The sequence below is a fragment of the Centropristis striata genome, chromosome 16 (assembly GCF_030273125.1).
Source record: "Centropristis striata isolate RG_2023a ecotype Rhode Island chromosome 16, C.striata_1.0, whole genome shotgun sequence".
Taxonomy (NCBI): domain Eukaryota; kingdom Metazoa; phylum Chordata; class Actinopteri; order Perciformes; family Serranidae; genus Centropristis; species Centropristis striata.
This window is the reverse complement of record NC_081532.1, coordinates 25,458,760-25,478,390: the sequence shown is the minus strand read 5'-3', so window position 1 is coordinate 25,478,390 and position 19,631 is coordinate 25,458,760. Positions and strand designations below refer to the sequence as shown.

The following is a 19,631-nucleotide window of genomic DNA, read 5'->3' as shown; positions in this document are numbered from 1 at the left end:
AGTTGACATAACCTAATCTGTACAATCCCATCAAGAAATTATTATTTCACTATAACTATTAAAAAAAATGTGGGTTTTATTTTTTATTTTTTTCTCTTGAAATGAGGCCTAATTTTGTATATTTGGCTAAGATTTACCAATAATAATGAAAAAAAATATGAAAAGGATACATCAATTTTTTGGTCATGAGTTGCCTTAAAAGGTGAAAAAAAAAGTTGGTATAATTTTTTTTTTGTCTTGTGTCATGGGGTCCTATTTGACCCCTGAGGAGGATGGGTGTATAGTGGACTGGAGCAGTAGTTCTCAACCTTTTTGAGTTGCGACCCCAAATTTAACATCCATGTTGTCCGCGACCCCCGCTCACTGAACACAATCTCACACGCACAGTTCAGATCACCCAAAAAAGAAACAAAATGACCAAAAAAAGACACAAATTGACCACAAAATGATCAAAAAAGACAGAAAATGACCAAAAAAGACAGAAAATTACCAGAATAGACAGAAAATGACCAAAAAAGACAGAAAATGACCAGAAAAGACAGAAAATGACCAAAAAAAAGACACACAATTACTAAAAGAAGACAGAAAATGACCAAAAAAAGACACAAATTGACCTCAAAATTATCAACAAAAAGACACAAAATTACTAAAAAAGATACAAAATGATCAAAAAAAGACACAAAAAAGACACAAAATGATCAAAAAAAGACACAAAAAAGACACAAAATGACCAAAAAAAGACATTAAGTGACCAAAAAGACAAACAAATTAACACATGAACACAGAGCTGACTTCCAAAATGATTTGGCGACCCCCAAAAATCATCTCGCGACCCCAATTGCGGTCCCGACCCCAATGTTGAGAATAGCTGAACTGGAGGACCAACAAGGGTTAAAGACAGAAAAAGTGCAGAATGTTCATATGGTTGTGTGTTACCGTGGAATGATGACAGCATCCTGGTAGTCCTCCAGCTTGAAGGTGAAAGGGTTCTGCTTGGTGTACTGGGTGGTAGGAATGCCAGTACGAGCCTCAGACTTCTCAATGTCCTCCATGAACTTAAAGTCCATATCTAGTGTGTTACAGTCCCCAACTGAATGAGCCGTGAAGCAGCAGAGAGAGGATAATGGAAGGAAACCAATAAGTGTCTGGTTAAAATAAAGTAAGTCAACACTTTCAATCAAGAGTGGTTTTACAGATGATCTCAATCACAAATGGGAAGAGGATTTAAATGAACAGATTCCAGATGCAGTGTGGCAGAAAGCCATTAGGAGGATTCACACATCATCTATTTGCCAAAGGCATACAGTTGTACAATTTAAGGTGCACCGGCTTCATTGGTCAAAGGTTAGGCTGTCCAGAATTAGACCGGAGGTAAACCCTACACTGCAAAAAAAGCCAACTTGTAAAACAGTGATTTAAGTTGGTAAAACTTGGAAATATAAATGATTGACATTTAGGGCAATAATGTAAGTTAGCACAACACAGGAAGCCAGTTGTCTGCTCAAAACGAGTTGGTGAGTTGTTGTTACTTATATCTTTAAGTTGAGGTTCAAAACAAGGGACAATAGTTCTGCTAACTCTTATTTCTTTGTTGTGAAATGCAGGAAAGCGGTGAAATTCGGTCATTAGTGAAAGCTAGCGGCTAACTGATGCTAGTGGCTAACCGATGCTAGCGGCTAACTGATGCTAGTGGCGCTGCTTGTTCCAGCTACAAGAGTAGCCATTAGCGTATCAATGCTAACTCAAAATTGCGGTCGCAACATTAGCTGACATTTCATAGCGGCGTTACAATCGTGCCAATTCAGCACATTGCAGAAGTTAGCAGAAGTAAGGATTAAAAGTTATTACAATGTAAAATTGTAATTGTAAAATCTGAATTCAGAGTTGAGCAAACTCAAAAACAAAACTTAAAATATTTAGTTCAATTGTCCAACTTAAAATTTTATCGAAGTTTGTTGCCTTAAAATTTTGAGTTCACCCAACTTTTTTGCAGTGTAGTTCTGTGATAGATGCAAGCAAGCTCATGCAACTCTATTACACAAAACTACATCACTTCTGGCAGTAAATTTTCAATACTCTCTCTAAAATATGACTGGAGCTGATAGATCCATCTCCTCTCACTGCTTTATTATCACTCCACAGGCTGTGGATTTAAGTCATTGTAAGTCCAATGTGGTGGCCTTTGGTACACTACTGGCCAGACGTCTCATCCTGTTCAGATGGAAAGACCCTCTTCCTCCTTCATATTCCAACTGGATTAGAGAGACGATGCAAAACCTGCAGCTAGAAATAATAAGATTCTCTCTCCAAGGATCCGTTTTGAAATTCTATGCAACCTGGCAGCCTTTCTTGGCCTTTGTGGAGCAGATAGAAGCAGAAAATGCAACCCTGCAATATATGTAAACCCTTTACTTGTATGGTCACATAGGTGTTTTTTGTTTCTGCTGTATTTGTTTACGCGACTCATCTTATCAAGTACATAAAATTACTATCTTTGATTTAGCGGCACAGGTCTGGTGGGTGGGGAGGTGGTGACCAGGGATAAGTTACTGTCTGTATTATGTTTGTATTTTGTATTTTGCATATAGTGAACATTTCAAATAAAAAGACCTTTATCAAAAAAAAAAAAAAAGAGTGGTTTTACTCACCAACATTCAGAGGTAGAACGCAGTAAGCCGAGTCAGCCAGCGTGGGCTTAAACTCCAGTGCAGGTTTCTCCAGGCGGAGGATATGGGAAAAGATATACTGGTGCAGGCGGGTGATGAGGTCGAGCTGGGAGGTTGTAAGCGTGAAGCCGGACTTTTGCAGCTCGATGGAGATGGTCACCTCACCAGATCGAGTGTACACCGGGAAATGGGGGATCTGTACAGAGTTAGAGTACTAGTTAGCATGCATAACCAACGATGAAAGCATGGTGCATCAACACATTTTTTTTATAAGCCTGGCTGTCTGTTGCTGTGTACTCTCTCGGTCCCTCTATACACTGACTGTATCCTAAAGTCAAGGATCCTTCCTTGGTAACACACTTAATTTGTCCTTTTCCATTCATTCTAATAAATATCTTAATTTAACCTTGTTTGAGCGTTCTTCCCCCCTTTCTTTGCCATAAGTTAATAAAAGAACAGTACTTCTAAAAGCGAGAACATGTTTGTCTGATGAGAGAGAATAAAGGAAGGTTTTAACCAGGTGACATACTCGAGGTATGGGTTTGGCAGTCAGGACACCGAAGCACCTGGTGGTGTCCTCCGGCGGGTAAAGCTTCCTTCTGCGGAAGTTGAGTTCATCAGGGAGAGGGGTGGTGAGGACCATCCCAATCACATATAGGTAGTAAGTCTGCTCCGGAACAGCGTAACTGTCCCGCAGACACTCTGGTATCTGTACAACACATACACACACATACAAGTTACTAAATGCCATAAGCATTCCAAGTGCTCACAGCTTTATGAATATTCACATCCTAAGACAAACAAATGTGCACTGAGCTTTTTGAATATTTCTTATTGATATTTATCTCATTGTCCCGAGAAAGATAAACGAAAAGATAAATCTATGGCATCACATCCAGGTGACAAGTACCGATTAACAGATGATATACAGGTAAACAAAGCTGGTTTTCTCCTGAGAAATCTCTCAGTAACTGTCAGAAACTAGTATTACATTCAAATTGGCATTATATTTTTTGATAGCAAATAAAAATGTACTTGTGAAAAATAACATAAATGTTGAACAGGGACCAGGTCAATCTGACAGTCGAAGGTATTTCAGGGTTTGTCCCATAAAATAAACCACACAAAAAACTAATATTAGGTCCTGCTTTCAAATGCCAAGTCAGTGAAGTGTAGCTTACGGCTTTAGGGTAGCACTGCCTCCTCTTAGTCGAGCCGGGCCGCCCTGGTACACTGGTCTCCTCCTCATCATGGAGGTCCAGCTCCTCCTCATACTTTACTGTCTCCTTTCCCACGGGCATCAGGTGATCATCCAGCTCACCTGGGTGGAACAAAAGCAAGAGAAGCTAGATGAAGGGAAAAGTTCTATAGAGGTGACAGCCAATATTTGTCCTAATCAGGCATCTTCAAAATCTCTTCTCTAAAATTCTGCTTTTACCTATTTTGTGGAGTTTCTCACAACATACTAGTGCAACTGCTTTCTCTGCCAGTCTGGCACAGTTCATTAAAGGGCCCTGTAGAGACATAAAATGAAAGAACCCAGAAGTTGAAATATGATAAATTCTAACTAAATCCCCAGAAGGGAGGCTGAAAAAAGCACACTGTATTAGTGTATACTGATGAAATCAGTGTAGTGTGTTAAAATATGGGGGGAAATCATGAACATTCAGGTCACACCTACTTAAGGGTGTAAATATCACCAAAATTCTCAAAATACAGATGTTGTTGCTCACCTTAACAGGAACCCTCAGAGGGGAGTTGATGGGTAAGTAGAGTGTGGACTGGAAGTGTTCACCCAGTCTCTCTGCAGTTTTACACTTAGGAGCTAAGTGGGTGAATGGGTCACTGGGCAGCCGAGCACAATACCTGAGCACCAGAGCAGAGAGACATTAAAATGCTACTTTAAAGCTGATTTATGCGTCTTCATGTTTTTTTTCTTAATGAACCTTTCATCAGACTTTATTTGAATAGCACTTTTCATACAAGAGAGATGCAAGACAAAGTGCTTTACATAAAAAAGGAGAAAGTAATAATAATAATAATAATAATAATAAAAATAACAAAACATAGAAGCAAGCAAACACCCTCCGCCCATCCCCAACCCTCCATCCACCATCCTATTAAAAACAAAGCACAAACTGAGGAAGCTCCATCTCAACATGGAGCAGTGAGGAAACACTGGAGGCAGTTTAGAAATGAATTAGATAAAAAAAATGAAGTAAGGTAAGATAAAATAGAATAAGATTATAAAAGTAAATAATAACAACAATAAAAAACTTTTTTTTAAAAGCTAGATAAAATAAGATAAAACAATGAATAAATAATATAAAAATAATAATATATATATAAATAAAACAGGGTTCTTTACAGGTACACCTAAGTAGTGGTCAAATTCAAGCATTTTTCAAGGATTTTTAAGGTCAGTTTTCAAGCTTTTCCAGTATCTTCCACCTGTTATTGCATGTTTTAGATGAGTACTTACATACTAAAAGGGCAGATTTCACTTAACCATAGCAACAGCGATGGTATTACACTTTTAAGAGGAACGGTCTTCATTTCAGATAGGCTACTCATTTTTATTTACATTGAACATTTGATTATCTATAGTCTATAGATGGAAATAGTCAGATTGCAGGAGAAATACAGTAAGAATCTCAAGCATTTACAAGCACTTTATCCAAAATCCAAGCACTTTTTAGACCTTGAAAATACAACATTTAAATTCAAGCATTTTCAAGCACCCGTACGAACCCTGCTAATAAATAGTAGCAAATAAATAAATGAATAAATAAATAAATAAAAGAGAAGATGTCATAACACTAAGATGCATGAGCAGAAAAATCTCTAAAAACGGTTCAGGTAAAAGCCAAATTAAAAAGAGAAGTCTTAAGTTTTTCATGTTTGCAGAAACATCCCCCTACCTGTTAATGTGTCCGATGGCTGTGTTGATGGTGACCCGTGGACCTCCGTCCTCCGATCGAAGCACGTAAGGTGGGAGGATGTTGTCATCGTCCAGCACCTGCTCCACTTCAAACTCACTCACTTCAACTGACTTGGAGCACTTGTTCCTCAAGATCTGCTCATAAGTAAAGTTATCATCACTGCCTCATTCTGCTTCAGTTCCAACTGTTATATATTAATTCTACCAACACACCTCCTAGATCAGAGGTGTCAAACTCTGACCCGCAGGCCAAATTTGGCCCGCAGTATAATTATATTTGGCCCGCAAGGAAATACCAAATGACAACCAGAGCTGGCCCGCCGGTATTATACAGCGCAAATAAATAATACTACAAATCCCAGAATGCTCTGCTGGTGTTTTGGCTTGAACACAGTAGATCAGTGTGTAGCAAACTGAGCAACAATTAAAGTTGTCTTTATGCACTTTTTCTTGCTAGTCCAAGGCATGGGCTTGAATGGTTGCACATTCATTGAAGGATATTATTATTAGTCATTTGGTTTATTATTGTTATTTTATTCTCACATTCATTTTTAGCCTATGGAAAAAGATTACTGTTAAACTTAAATTTAAAGAAGGCCGCATATAAAATAAAGGGACATAAGATTTTTATTTGAATTTTATTTAAGAAATGAATGCCATTGATGTGTTTGTTTGTTTTATTTGATATTCGATTTTGCATGTTTGCAATATTAAGTTATATCAAACTTTGCTTGTTCCATTTCGTTTGAACTTGTTTAGGTCAATTTTTTCAATAAATATCAATGTTGGCCAGCGACTAGGGATGGGTACCTTTCACATTTGAACCGATACGGTACTGATACCCGGTACCTGGGAATCGGTACCGGTTCTCAACGGTACCAATTTTCGGTACTTTTGCGTTTGTTTATGTGGTAATAAATGTTAATTTGTTTAATGATAAAATCTAATTTTTTCAATTCAACATATTTATTTCTCAAAATATAAACTTTAAAAAATATATCAAAACAATATAAAATCCAGGATGAGCAGTGCTTTATTGTTGAGTCAACGTGCATTTTGTAACATGAAGGTTGCAGTGTTATCAAAGAATGCAGAGGAGCGCTCTCAGGTGGCAAGTGAACGGAGGAGAAAAGAAAAAAAAAGGTTGAAAGTGCACGTGTGATTTGTTGTGATGACGTCGTAGCTGTGCGGCGCAGCACCGGTCAGACAGTATTGTGGGCATAGCATGGTTGGAATAAACAAAGTTGAGTTGGGCTGCTCTGTGCACATATCGAGGATGACGCAGGATCCGAGGGATTTAATTTCAGCGAGGCAGTTTGGAGTAAAGTGGCAGGTAATATTCCTGAGTTGAAGAGCGGAGTATTAGCGGAGGACCAGAGATGCAGCAGCTAGCTGCTAGCTGCTAATGACTGGTCTACAGAAGAATGGAGAGAGCAAACGGAGTAAGGAAGGTCCAATCTGGAGGCAGACGAAGGCCAAGCCCGGGTAGACATTGGAGAGATAGCAGCTGGCGGCTAGCAGGCCTAGAGCCGGCTGTTCGTCTCTGCACCGGGTTGGAAGAGGGCAGCAGCTAGTGGCTAGTGGCCGCGGTGAGCAGACAGGACCAGACGAGGAGGTAAATAAAAAAATAAAAAATAGTGCGATCGTCAGCACGCTTGTTAATCAAAGACGTTAAATGAAAACAGGTTGAAATCAATGATCAGTTTAAAGTTAACGCCGTTTAGGTACCGTTTGATTTTACATGAATCGGTACTCGGTAGTACCGACGGAATTCGGTCGGTACCTATAAAAGTACCGAATTCGGTACCCATCCCTACCCGCGACTTTGTCCAAGTCTTAAATTTTGGCCCACTGTGTATTTGAGTTTGACACCCCTGTCCTAGATCTACTACTGACTGACTCAAACAAACAAAGAGAGAAGTTTACCTTCTCTATGGCCTTGTAGGTAGTGAGATCTTCTTCGAAGGCTTTGGTCCTCTCACTGTCAGCCAGCATGATGTAGTTGGAGACAGGTGCTCGAGCTCTGCCCTTGGACTGGACGTAGGACCTGTACTCTGTGGGCAGGTCGAAGCGCACCACCAGGTTACACTTTGGGATATCCACGCCTTCCTCAACGATGCTGGTGGCGATCAGCAGGTTGGTTTCATGAGCCCGGAATTTGCGGAGAACCTGTGATAGAAAGAATCCAGTCCTTATATCGCTTTAACCCTTTGATGCACAACATATAACCACCTTCTAATGCACAACATGGGTCCAAAATGACCCACATTCATTTCCCATGTTATTTCATGCTGGCTGTGTGTTGAATATCTTTTTTTTTTATTACAACAGATTATATCCTTTTTTCCTTTCATACTTTATGAAGAAAAATATTTTTTGTATTATTACATCAAGTTTACACACGGGGGAAAAATGACCTTGTGCATTAGAAGCGTAGTGATAAAAAAAGTGATACACTAAATTAACAATTTGAGTATATGTGTGACTATGTTTGTCTTATTTTGAAGGTTTAACTTTAAAAGAGTTGTTAGAACCACCAGATTACATTGGAAAATCACATATTTTAACATTTGAGACTTATTAGAGCCACCAAATAATAATTCCCATTGGAAAAAACATCAATTTACATATAAACATATATGTATATAAACACCTTCTAATGCACAACATGGGTCAAAAATGACCTTGTGTACCAGAAGCATAGTGATTGAAAAAAAAAGGGGTTTTCTTCAAAAAGTAAGAAATGAAAACAAAAAATGAGGATGTATGATGATCAAAAACAAGTTATTTGAGGAAACCCTGGAATACTGAATGATGAATCAATAAATTCTTTCCTTGCCATAGAAATAATCTACATCTAACAACATGACACAACATTTAGTATGACATTTACAGTCCATTCCAACTGCTTTGGTAAGGCAAAGCTATACAGTGGTGGACTCAGACTGTTAGAAGGGCAGGGGCGAAAAAATAAAAAGGGCACATTCTGCACAACATCGAGCCCCACCAGCACACAAAAAGCTATGATGCATCATGTATAATGAAATAGTCCTCATCCTTGATTACAATTAGCATCAAGTTAAAGAAAATCCAGATGTATCCAAAGTAATTAATGATATGGTACTGACAATTAAAACCATTGAACCGAACCATCTAGGGGTCTCTGGGGGCCCCCCTGGGAGAAAACTTTTACATTTTTAAGTAAAATGCATCGATTTTGTGCACTTTGAGAGCTAAATGAGAGCAAAAATCTCATAACATTTTTCACAGTTGGGTGATACTGTATTATAGAATCTCTAGAGAGCACATCATCATCATTTATTGTATGAAGGGGCACCCTTGAGGGCAATCAATATATTGTGGTTTTATTTTGTTGTTGTCAGTTAATTGCATTTGATATGTTTTATTTCTTTTGTACAGCATTAGTAACTCATTTTTGAAAGGTGCTATATAAATATTATCATTATTATCATAGCAAGGAAGCAGGCTCAGAAAGAGTCTGTCTGTCTCTGCTCCATTTCAGTACTACAGACATCTGGACCCCCTAAACACAAACTTAAAAATAATAACAAATAGTCTGGTTCATTACATACCGTCGTTATGCACTTTATGTGTTCTTTATGGACACTATTCATTGCACCTTATTTGTTTCATAGCACCAATATTTTTATACTGCATATTCATATTTATTCTGCACTGGAATTCTACTCCTTAATACATACTCCTTCTTTAGACACTTTATTTTTACATTACATTTTATTGTATTTTTATTGTATTTTATCGTATTTTTATATTTTATTGCTTGAAGTATGCCTAGGTTGTTCTTTTTATTTAATTGTGTTGTCATTGTCACTGTATGCAATGCTGCTGCTACACTGTAATTTCCCAGCTTGGGGTAAATAAAGTATATCCATCCATCCATCCATCCATCTAAACGGCTGTCCCTACATGGTTCTTGGCCTTTAAACATCCACATCATTTCAGTATGTATACCTCCTCTTGTTTCCTGAACTCCACCTCCATCTGCTTGTTCCGCGGCTGGTTCTTGCCAATGCTGTGGCCGGTGATGAAGTTGCTGCTGATGTAAGCCAGCTCTGGGTCCTGCTTCCCCGCCTCTTTGATAAGACTGAGGAAGAAACGCAGACAGCTCGTGTGACTGATGACACATTAGTGACATTTTACAGCTTCTCTCAGCTGCAGTGGCACAACCTGGGAAAGTCATTGGAGATCTTAGGTCTTGGTTATAAACAGTGTTTTCAACAGGGTCAAGGTTCTAGTTAAAAAGACAAGAGCTATTATCTTCACATTAAAGGCCTCTAGAGTTGTTCCAATTACGATACCGGTATCGGAAATTGCTCCGATACTGCCGAAAATGCTGGCATTGGTATTGGCGAGTACTGGAGTCCAGGCACCGATCCACCATGAGCCGCAGAGAGTCCGGTGGCTAATGGTGCGTTCAAGTATATATGCAATGGTTAAGATGGAATAGTGGCATTAGAATGTGTAAGAGGCACCAAATTTAGGCTTTTAGGGCAAAAATGTTCTACGGGGGAGCATGCCCCCGGACTCCCAGATTTATTTATATAAGTTGCTGTTGCACTACTGTTTTGTATACTGTTTAATTTAAAAATAAATGGCTTGAATCTGTTGTATTTATTCATGTTTTACAAAGGGTTTAACCTGAGCCAGGCCTTACCACAATGATAATCATATCACAGTCATGCAGGTGTAATATGACATCTTTTTTATAATATGCTGGTATCGGATCGGTACTCGGTATCGGCCGATACCCCCAGCACAAGTATCAGAATCGGTATCGGGAGGGAAAAAATAGTATGGGAACATCTCTAAAGGCCTCCCACGAGCACATAAAGAGAAAAACTGAATTCTGTTTTAGTTGACATAACTAAAGTAGAGCCATCACAGCCATGAAGATGACAGAGCCCTACCGATTGAGGACCACAGCTGTGTAACGTCTCTCCACAAAGATGATCCCACACAGGATGTTGGTGAACGGTGAGGGGAAATTGGCCTCAGGCCTCTCTTTTGCCTCCACCTCCTCATCCTCGTCTTCATCCTCAGAGTCACTCCAGGACACATAGTTGTCCTGGTTGCGGTTGTTGTACCACTCCACGCTTTCAAATTGCTGGCGCTCGAAGGGCTTGTATTCGTGCAGGATCTCCAGCAGCCGGAGGACCTTGGGGGTGACGAACTTGAGGTCCAGCGAGGCGGGGGAGAAGTGCTCCTCGCAGAGGGCATGCACCTTGCGAAGGATGGTGTCGGTGAAGAGCAGAAACTTGCGGTTGAGCTCCTCCTGCTCATGTTTGATGTACTTCTGGAGCTCCCGTACCATAATGCCTGCTGCCTTATCAGCACACCAGGGTCCCAGGACCTGCAGGACGGCCCGGCAGTCACTCAGGACCTGCAGAGGACAGAGGTAATGTGAACAGCAGTTAATGACAACCTCTTTTATGAACTCATGAACTAATAATAATAATACATTTTATTGTATCGCTACTGACCGGCTAATGCGAGCGGCTAATGAAGTTTCCGGCGAAAATCCTATTCCAATCGCATTATCTGTCCTAATCGGAGTTGGAGAACTCCAACATTAGTCGGACTAACATGTTTACATGCACTTCAGTTGTCCAGTTATAGTCACACTAAGGCAATAACTCGTTTTTTTCAAGTGTCATGTAAACCTACTGACTTTCTGTCTATATATATATATATATATATATATATATATATATATATATATATATATATATATATATATATATATATATATATATATATGTATATGTGTGTGTGTGTATATATATATATATTTTATTTTTTATTTAATGCTATTGACAGGTAATAATAGATTATGGCTGTATTTTCTATGACCCTGCCCATCAAAATCACGACGAGGAAAAAAAAAAAAATCAAACACAACTTCTAGTGAGAAGTGTCAACTGTGCAAGTCTCATAGTAAATGTGAGCGAGTTGGCAGGGGAGAATTACAAGCACAGCTCGATTTTAAGTGCACTTCTATGCATATACACGTGGTGGTTAATACCAAATTCTGACACTAGTGCAGCTTAGAATTTATTGGGTTTTTTGTTCAGTTGTTGTTGTTTTTTGGTGTTTATTTGTCAGCAGGATTAAAGAAAAACTAAATGGCCGAATTCATGAAACTGGAAGGATGTAGCATGGACCAAGGACCCATTACATTTTGGACCATATCTAAATCACAGGGCAGATAGGCAAATTATTTCTTACTTATGTTAACACTGACAGATGGGGCATGGCCTTGGTGGAGTACCCTTCTTATGTGTTTTATGTGATTTTGTACTATAGAAGAAATAAGCAAGATGTAAGCTCAGATGCAGATTGTCATATGGAGACAGGGAACTGGCAATCTTCCTTCCCAGCTTTCAGTCCTAAAACATTATTTATCAAACACTTTCTGTGTGCAGTAAATGTACACCCGCAGAAAGAAAATACATTTTTGCATGTCAGTACACACACACACAATTTGAAAAAAAAATCCAGGTCAAATCATCAAATAATAAAAAGGAGAAAAAAAAAGAAAACACTCAATCTCTGTAGCTCTGACCTGTTTGGAGATGAATGTGGGATCACGGTCCTCTCTGGCAACACATATGTTGCAGTCATCCAGGAAGTGGATAGCTTCATCCAGCTCTGCCTGCAGACAGGAAGAGAGGCCACTCTTATCCACATAGGGGCCACAGTCCAGCACCACTTCTCTAGGCTGGGAGGCGTATCTGAAACATAATACACTGGTTAGACTGGGTTCTCAGTGTTTAGTTGTGACCAAGGTTATTATAGTTAACGAAAACTAATGAAATAACAAGAAATAGAATTGAAAAAACATTTTCGTAACTGAAATAAAAATAAAAACGAGAGTTTTTAAAAAAACGATAACTAACTGAAACTGTATTGTGTGGTTACAAAACTAACTAAAATTATAGTGAAAATGTCCTTCGTTTTCGTCTTTGTCAACTTTTTTCATACGTAAACCTTTTTGGTTGGTATGAAATATATTTCATCTATCTGGTTTTATGACTTAATAAACTTATTGGGGCTGAGATGGATCAGACAAAGGAAATAAAGGAAACATTTATTCTGACTTTTTTGAATCTCGAATCCAACAAATAGCCCATTACAAACAAATTAAAACTAACACTAAAACTACTAAAAACTATACTAAAACTAAGCATTTCCCATAAAATAAAAACTTATTAAACTAGCAAACTCACTCTAAAAACTAATTAAAACTTACTGAATTTTAAAATAAAAAATCACAAAGAAATTAAAACTAAAACTAATGAAAAACCCCAAACTATTATAACCTTGGTTGTGACGACCAAAACTCTGGACACAATTAGCCCTCAGATATACAGCTGCATCTCAATAAATTAGAATATGATGGAAAAGTCCATTTCCAGTAGTCAAACAGCCCCAACCAAGTTTTGAGTCATATAGATCAGTAGTTCTCAACCTTTTTGTGTCGCGACCCCCAATTTAACATGCATGTTGTCTGCTACCCCCACTCACTGAACAGAATCTCACACGCACAGTTCAGATCACCCAAAAAAGAAACAAAATGACCAAAAAAAGGAAACAAAATGACCATAAAAGACACAAATTGACCACAAAATGATCAAAAAAGGCCAGAAAATGACCAAAAGAGACAAGAAATGACCAGAAAAGAAACAAAATGACCAAAAAAAGACACAAAATGACCCAAAAGAGAAACAAAATGACCAAAAATACACAAAATTACCACAAAAAAAGAAACAAAATGACCAAAAAAGACACAAATTGACCACATAATGATCAAAAAAAGACACAAAATGACCAAAAAGACTAAAACACATTAACACATGAACACTTTAACACAGTGGAGACAGAGCTGACTTCCAAAATGATTTGGCGACCCCCAGAAATCATCTCGCGACCCCAAGGTTGAGAATAGCTGATATAGATGGACATACTTTTCAGAGGCCAACATTTACATATTAAACATACTTTTAAAATTGTTTTTTTTGTAACTGTAAAGACACTAAATGTAGGGTCCTCATTAAATGTAAGCCATAATCATCATAATTAGAAGAAATTAGGGCTGGGCGATATATATTGATATAACACATATATCGATATATTTTTAAATGTGATATGGAATGAAACCATATATTGATATAGTTCAAATTTGAGCTGTGATCCCTAATCAAGGCAAGCTGCTTTCTATATAAATGCTGCCCTTATTAGGGTTTGTCATATTTAGTTATTTTGTCATGTTCGTTATTCTTTTCTCATATAAATATATTTATTTCAGAAAGAGATTGTCCTATTTTATTTCATAGGCTATTTTTATTTAAGATATTTTTTATTTAATGTACACTTTATGGAGCTTTGATTTAAAAAAAAAAAAAAGGTACTCCTGTTGTTATACAGTATTTATGTTCACTTAATTAAACAGTTTCAATAAAACTACTTGTGACATGTCATATTTTTCTTTGACTTTGACTGAACATTTGCTCTCACTTTGCCATAAAAATATCAGGATATATATCATATATAGATATTCAGCCTAAATATATCGGGATATGAGTTTTGGTCCATATCGCCCAGCCCTACTTTTCAGAGCCCAACATTTCCATATTAAATATATAAATTTATTTTTGTAATTGTAAAGACACTAAATTTTAGGTCTTCATTAATAATAATCATCATAATCATAATCATTATAATTAGATGAAATTAAATAAATGAAGACATATGTTTTAATTTTGTGTGTAATGTATCTATGGAATTTCCTTCTTTTTTTTTAATGAATTACTGACATATTTAGTCTTTTCTATGATATTCTAATTTATTGAGATGCACACATTTGGTAACACCTAAATGAATTAAGTTCTTTCAAATTAATTTAATAAGTTAGATTAACACAATTGATTTTAAATTAATTTGAAAGAACTTAATTCATTTAGGTGTTACCAAATGAAACAATTCAATTAAGTTGGTTCAACTATTTTCTTTTTTCAGTGCAGGTGTCTGGTATAGGAGATGTAGAATCGCTTGTAGTACCTGTCCAGGACCACAAGGTCAGTGGCAGTTTCAGCATTGCTCTTCAGGATTCTCTCCAGATTCTGGATCTTCTGCTCCAGTTCTGACGGCTCACACTTTCCATTCAGAATGGAGGCTGTGAGACCCAGGATACGAGGACTGCACGAGCAGTCCTCAAATAGCTGCACAAAGACAGAAGAGAGCCAGCTCATTCACAATTCTCTTAGACTGTTTGACAGTCCTGCAAAGAAAAAACAAGAACTTTACTTTGCAACTACGACCTTACCTTCATTATCTCACAGTAAGGGTGGTCAGTGATGGCCAGGTGACAATCATCAAAGACTACCAAGTTGATTTTAGACAACGGTAAGATTTTATTCCTCAGAACGTGTAGGAATATGTGGCAAGTCATGACCAGCACCTGTATAAGAGAAAGAGAATGACAGGAGGGAAGAGAACAAGATTGTCAACAATGACCACAGAGTATTTTAGGGCTTTTCAATCGGCACTTTTTAGGGCAGTTTTGAGAAACTTGATCAGTAAAAATCCTCTTCATTTAATCCATATGACTATATTCAGCACACTGGGTTCCCACTTGGATGATTATTACTGTTGCACAAAGGGCTATCTGTGGAATCATGTCGTGAAGAGGATGTGATACGATATGCTGATTGCAAAGTGGATGTGGATGAGAAGGGCTGTTTCCACCACCGCCCAATACCCTGAATGAGGCGGGTCCCACTCGCTGAAACACCCCTACTTTGAATATGAGCCGTCCAGAGCGGACTTTTGTCAGGACTTTTTAAGTCCCTGTTTAAGAGCAGGGTCTCTTTTCTCCCCTGAAAACAGCCTGGTTACTGATTGGATAGATCGCTAAGCAGGATGTGACGTAGTACTCTACACAACAACAACACACACCATTTGTAAAAGCCATGAAGCAGTGTTCAAAACTTAGCGACGTTGTTGCTAAATTTAGCGACTTTTCAGACCCCCTTAGGGACTATTTTTCAAAAAAGCGACTGGAGATAAATCCAGCTACTTTTTCTGGTGACTAGACTCCTTCTTAAGACTTCTTCTTATTGAAAGAACAAGTCGAAGCGGCACAGTCCTCCTGCAGCAGTCTCTTCCAGGTGCAGAGCCGGAGGGGATGTTAACCCCTTAGCGTCCAGTCTGCAAATTGCTAATAGGCTAACAGATAGCTCTGTAGCAGTACAGTGTGTATGTGCTGCTGCTGCAGGAGGTGTTCACTTAGCGATCTCCGTTTGTTTACAAGCACCGGACACTCACGATCAATTCACAATCACTATGTTTATGATCAGAAATAAAATGAACAATTTAACCAGTGCGTCTATTGTTAGACCTTACTAGGTTACCACAATAGCACAACATCAATGCTTCAGCAGAAAATAGCACCCAGTCTATGCATCTAATCCACGTGGCTGCCGTGGCACACCCTGTATTGGAGCTTTGCGATGCTTGTGTTTGAAACCAGCATACACTGGGAGGTAGGGGTGTGCCATATCGTATTGTTCACGATTATACCGGTATCATTTTTTTATGATTAAAAAAATGCATATCATGATATTGGCAACATTCCTACTTCTTAACGTAGTGGCATAAGGGTTTCCCATTAATTACCCGGACTGTAGCGGCCCGACAGAGTCTAATGTGCTGCACTAACGACACATTTCAAGCTACTGAAAGTATATTTACATTATTCATAAAATAAATAGATTTATGATTGATTTTCATTTTGTTGTACATTTTTTATTTATACAGAAAAAAAAAAAAAATCATATTTTCTATATACTTTTAAGTATTTTTTAATATCGTCAAGAATATCGTTGTCGCAAAAATACCCTGAAATATTGTGATATTCTTTTAGGGCCATATCGCCCACCCCTACTGGGAGGTATAGTTTAGCAGGACGGTTGGACATTATTCTCTGGAAACTTCTTGTTAACTCTATTCATGAAAAGGCCATCTGTATCAAAGAACCAGCTAGGCCTACTTTTAAGCCTGACAAAACTCTGCAAGAACTAGTATGAAGCTTGTGTTACCTTATGTAAATGATCAACACACCTGATTCTGGATTATCTCTTGACTCCACTGTTGGACTGTCCATGCTGAGGTCTCCTCCAAATCTGTGTACTCTCCCACTTGGAGGTCAGAGTGAGTCCTGACTGCAGCTGCTTGCTGAACTACAGACAAAGCTGGACAATGTAGACCAGAGAAACCATAAAAAAACTGGGCAAAATTAAGTTCAAGGTAAATCACTGCATGCATTTGTATTTGAATGAACAATTGGAACTTAAAAGGGAACATACCCTTTTCAAAATGTATTTTATTGTTTTTAAAGTGACACTAAAGCACCTGGAAACTTCTGTGGCACATCAAGAACAATAGCAAGCATCGTCTGTAGCAGTTACCTGTGTTCACCAGAAAAACAGTCCTCTTTGCATTTTCTTGGTAATGTCCACGGATTTGGTGGGAGAGCTCTTTTGTAAGAAGTACTGCAATAAAGGTCTTCCCTGAGCCAGTATTCAAGCAGACGATAGTATTATGTTCTAGAGCTGCTTCAAGAAGTTCTACCTGTGGAGGGAGGTACAGGAGCACAGAGTGAGCTGATGAAATGTCAGCTTAAATAAATACAATATTAATCGATGACAACAACAGAATGGAAATCAATCACTTTGACAGCTAGTCAACACATCCACTGGGGCTTGCAGCTCTTACCAAGGTTATAACAGTTTGGTATTTTTCATTAGTTTAGTTTTGATTTCATTGGGATTTTTCATTTCAAATTCAGTTAGTTTTAATTAGTTTTTAGAGTGAGTTTGCTAGTTGTAATTAGTTTTTAGTTTTTTTTGAAAATGCTTAGTTTTAGTTTAGTTTTTATTAGTTTTAGTGTTAGTTTTAGTTTTTTTGTGATGGGGTATTTGTTGGGTGCGAGATTCAAAAAAGTCACAATAAATTTTGCCTTTTATTTCCTTTGTCTGATCCATCTTAGCTCCAATAAGGTTATTAACCCTTTATCGGGCGAAGAACTATATTTGGTAACCTCAGTGGATATCAAAATTAGGTTCCCATGTCTCTCTGTTTGGTCGTAGAACCACATGGACTTGTACGAGGAGAACTTGACTATGACGGCATATTAAGGCTGAGTATTAAGTATGAATAAAAATAAAAATACGGGGGGGGGATTAAAGTGCCAAATCTACAAGAAAAAATTTGCAGATTTAAGAGATTTAAAGTGGCAAATCTGCTTGAAAAAAGTCGCAGACAAAAGTGGGGGGAAAAACAACTTTTTTCTCGCAGATTCACCACTTTAAATCTCATAAATCTGCACGTTTTTCTGGTAGATTTGACACCTTAATCTCTTAAAGTCATAAAACCAGATCGATGAATACATTTCATATCAACCAAAAAGGTTTACTACTATTTCTATTTCAGTAAACAAAAATGTTATTTCAATTCTAGTTTTCGTTATTTCGTTAACTATAATAACCTTGGTTCTTACCTGATATTTCCTAGGTGTATAGATGTTATCATGGATAGCCTCCTGCTGCCAAGGCAGACCAAAGAACGGCCCCATGGGTGAAGTGGCAGGGGTGACAAGCTGTAGGCCTGCCATGCTTCAAAGAGGTGGAGGTGAGGGGGCTGGTCTCCTCCAGACGTCCACTTTATCTCATTTCATCATCCTCTTCTTCTCACAAGTTCACTGGCAGGGGAGGCGCAAATACTGTTAATGCATCGCACAACTGCAAATGGGCAGGTAGGGTCTTTGTAAAATCAAAATTTAGTACACTAATCATTAAAGAATAATCTTATTATACAGTTGACCAACACAAGGTGTAGTTCTGGTAGATACCGATCCTATATGTAGAAACACTGGTATTTGTCTCTTTTATAGGAAGTGTATAAGCACTGTTTTTATAGGCCACTTTTTACTGCTATTATTAATGCCTTTTTATTGAATTTGCATAAGCACTTTTTTTATATTCTGTGATATAACACCTTTTCCACTGTATGTTTGCTTTTATGTACTGTATGTGATTGTATGTCTATTTGGACATTGGAGTCTGCAATAAAGTTTGGATGGATGGGTGGGTGGGTGGATGGATGGATGGATGGATGGATGGATGGATGGATGGATGGATGGATTGATTGATTGATTACATTTTTTGGGCTTTTACATTGTAAACACTGAATGAGATGTTGGCTGTGAGATGTGTCAATTAGAATTTTTGCACCATTCACCAATTGCTGGAAAGCAGAACTGGCTGATACTGATCACAGTGCCCATTTGATGCATTCCATGTATGATGTAGCATATATTTTCTATTTTTATGCAGTCATATGATTTGGCACTTTCTTGTTTTCTTGTTTGTTGGGGGGTTGATTGTATTTATGTCTTGTATTATTTGAGTTCTGATTGTATGCTACCTATTGTTGAGTGGAATTTGCATTGCCTCTAGTGTATCTTCTGTTGAGTTTTGTGTATTTTAAAAGGCTCACCTAGAGACGGCCATTGCAAATTCGCTTTTTTTTTTTCCAACGCTGTAGAACAATACTGTAAAATAACAGAATGCATAAAAATGAATGCTCTTAACCCTCATGTAGTCCTGGGGTCCTTTTTGACCCCAAACTGAAATTTTCAGCATATGTGCGTCTCTGCATCCTTTATAGATAATATAAAATATAACTTTTTTTTGCTGACATCTTAAAATGTGCAATGCTTTCAAAACATAAGTTTCAGTAAAAGTTGACATAACCTCTGTGCATTCCCATCAAGATTTTTTTCCCACTATTACTATTGAAAAAAAATATTCAGGTTTTATTACTTTTTTTCTCTTGAAATGAGGCCTAGATTGACTAAAATGTATCAATAATAATGAAAAAAATATGAACATTATATACAATACAATACATATAAAATTTGTTGG

The 19,631-nt window shown here is 37.8% G+C and overlaps 1 protein-coding gene across 2 annotated transcripts in view; it reads right to left on the bottom strand.

Moving 5' to 3' along the window:
- Nucleotides 1-19,631, bottom strand: part of dicer1 (dicer 1, ribonuclease type III) — a 67,018-nt gene that overhangs the window by 34,681 nt on the left and 12,706 nt on the right. Inside the window, exons 4-19 of one of the 2 annotated variants that reach the window (XM_059352742.1) lie at nucleotides 18,206-18,406; nucleotides 17,115-17,277; nucleotides 16,768-16,898; nucleotides 14,972-15,106; nucleotides 14,707-14,867; nucleotides 12,212-12,380; nucleotides 10,557-11,029; nucleotides 9,601-9,733; nucleotides 7,534-7,776; nucleotides 5,588-5,742; nucleotides 4,400-4,532; nucleotides 4,105-4,180; nucleotides 3,848-3,987; nucleotides 3,196-3,375; nucleotides 2,649-2,862; nucleotides 937-1,090 (exon numbers count right to left, since the gene is read on the bottom strand). In XM_059352742.1, the coding sequence (XP_059208725.1) occupies nucleotides 937-1,090; nucleotides 2,649-2,862; nucleotides 3,196-3,375; nucleotides 3,848-3,987; nucleotides 4,105-4,180; nucleotides 4,400-4,532; nucleotides 5,588-5,742; nucleotides 7,534-7,776; nucleotides 9,601-9,733; nucleotides 10,557-11,029; nucleotides 12,212-12,380; nucleotides 14,707-14,867; nucleotides 14,972-15,106; nucleotides 16,768-16,898; nucleotides 17,115-17,277; nucleotides 18,206-18,319 (2,774 nt within the window). In that variant the 5' untranslated portion in view covers nucleotides 18,320-18,406. Of the gene's footprint in view, nucleotides 1-936; nucleotides 1,091-2,640; nucleotides 2,863-3,195; nucleotides 3,376-3,847; nucleotides 3,988-4,104; nucleotides 4,181-4,399; nucleotides 4,533-5,587; nucleotides 5,743-7,533; nucleotides 7,777-9,600; nucleotides 9,734-10,556; nucleotides 11,030-12,211; nucleotides 12,381-14,706; nucleotides 14,868-14,971; nucleotides 15,107-16,767; nucleotides 16,899-17,114; nucleotides 17,278-18,205; nucleotides 18,407-19,631 lie in introns of those variants that run through there. The other variant, XM_059352743.1, reaches the window with a different exon arrangement.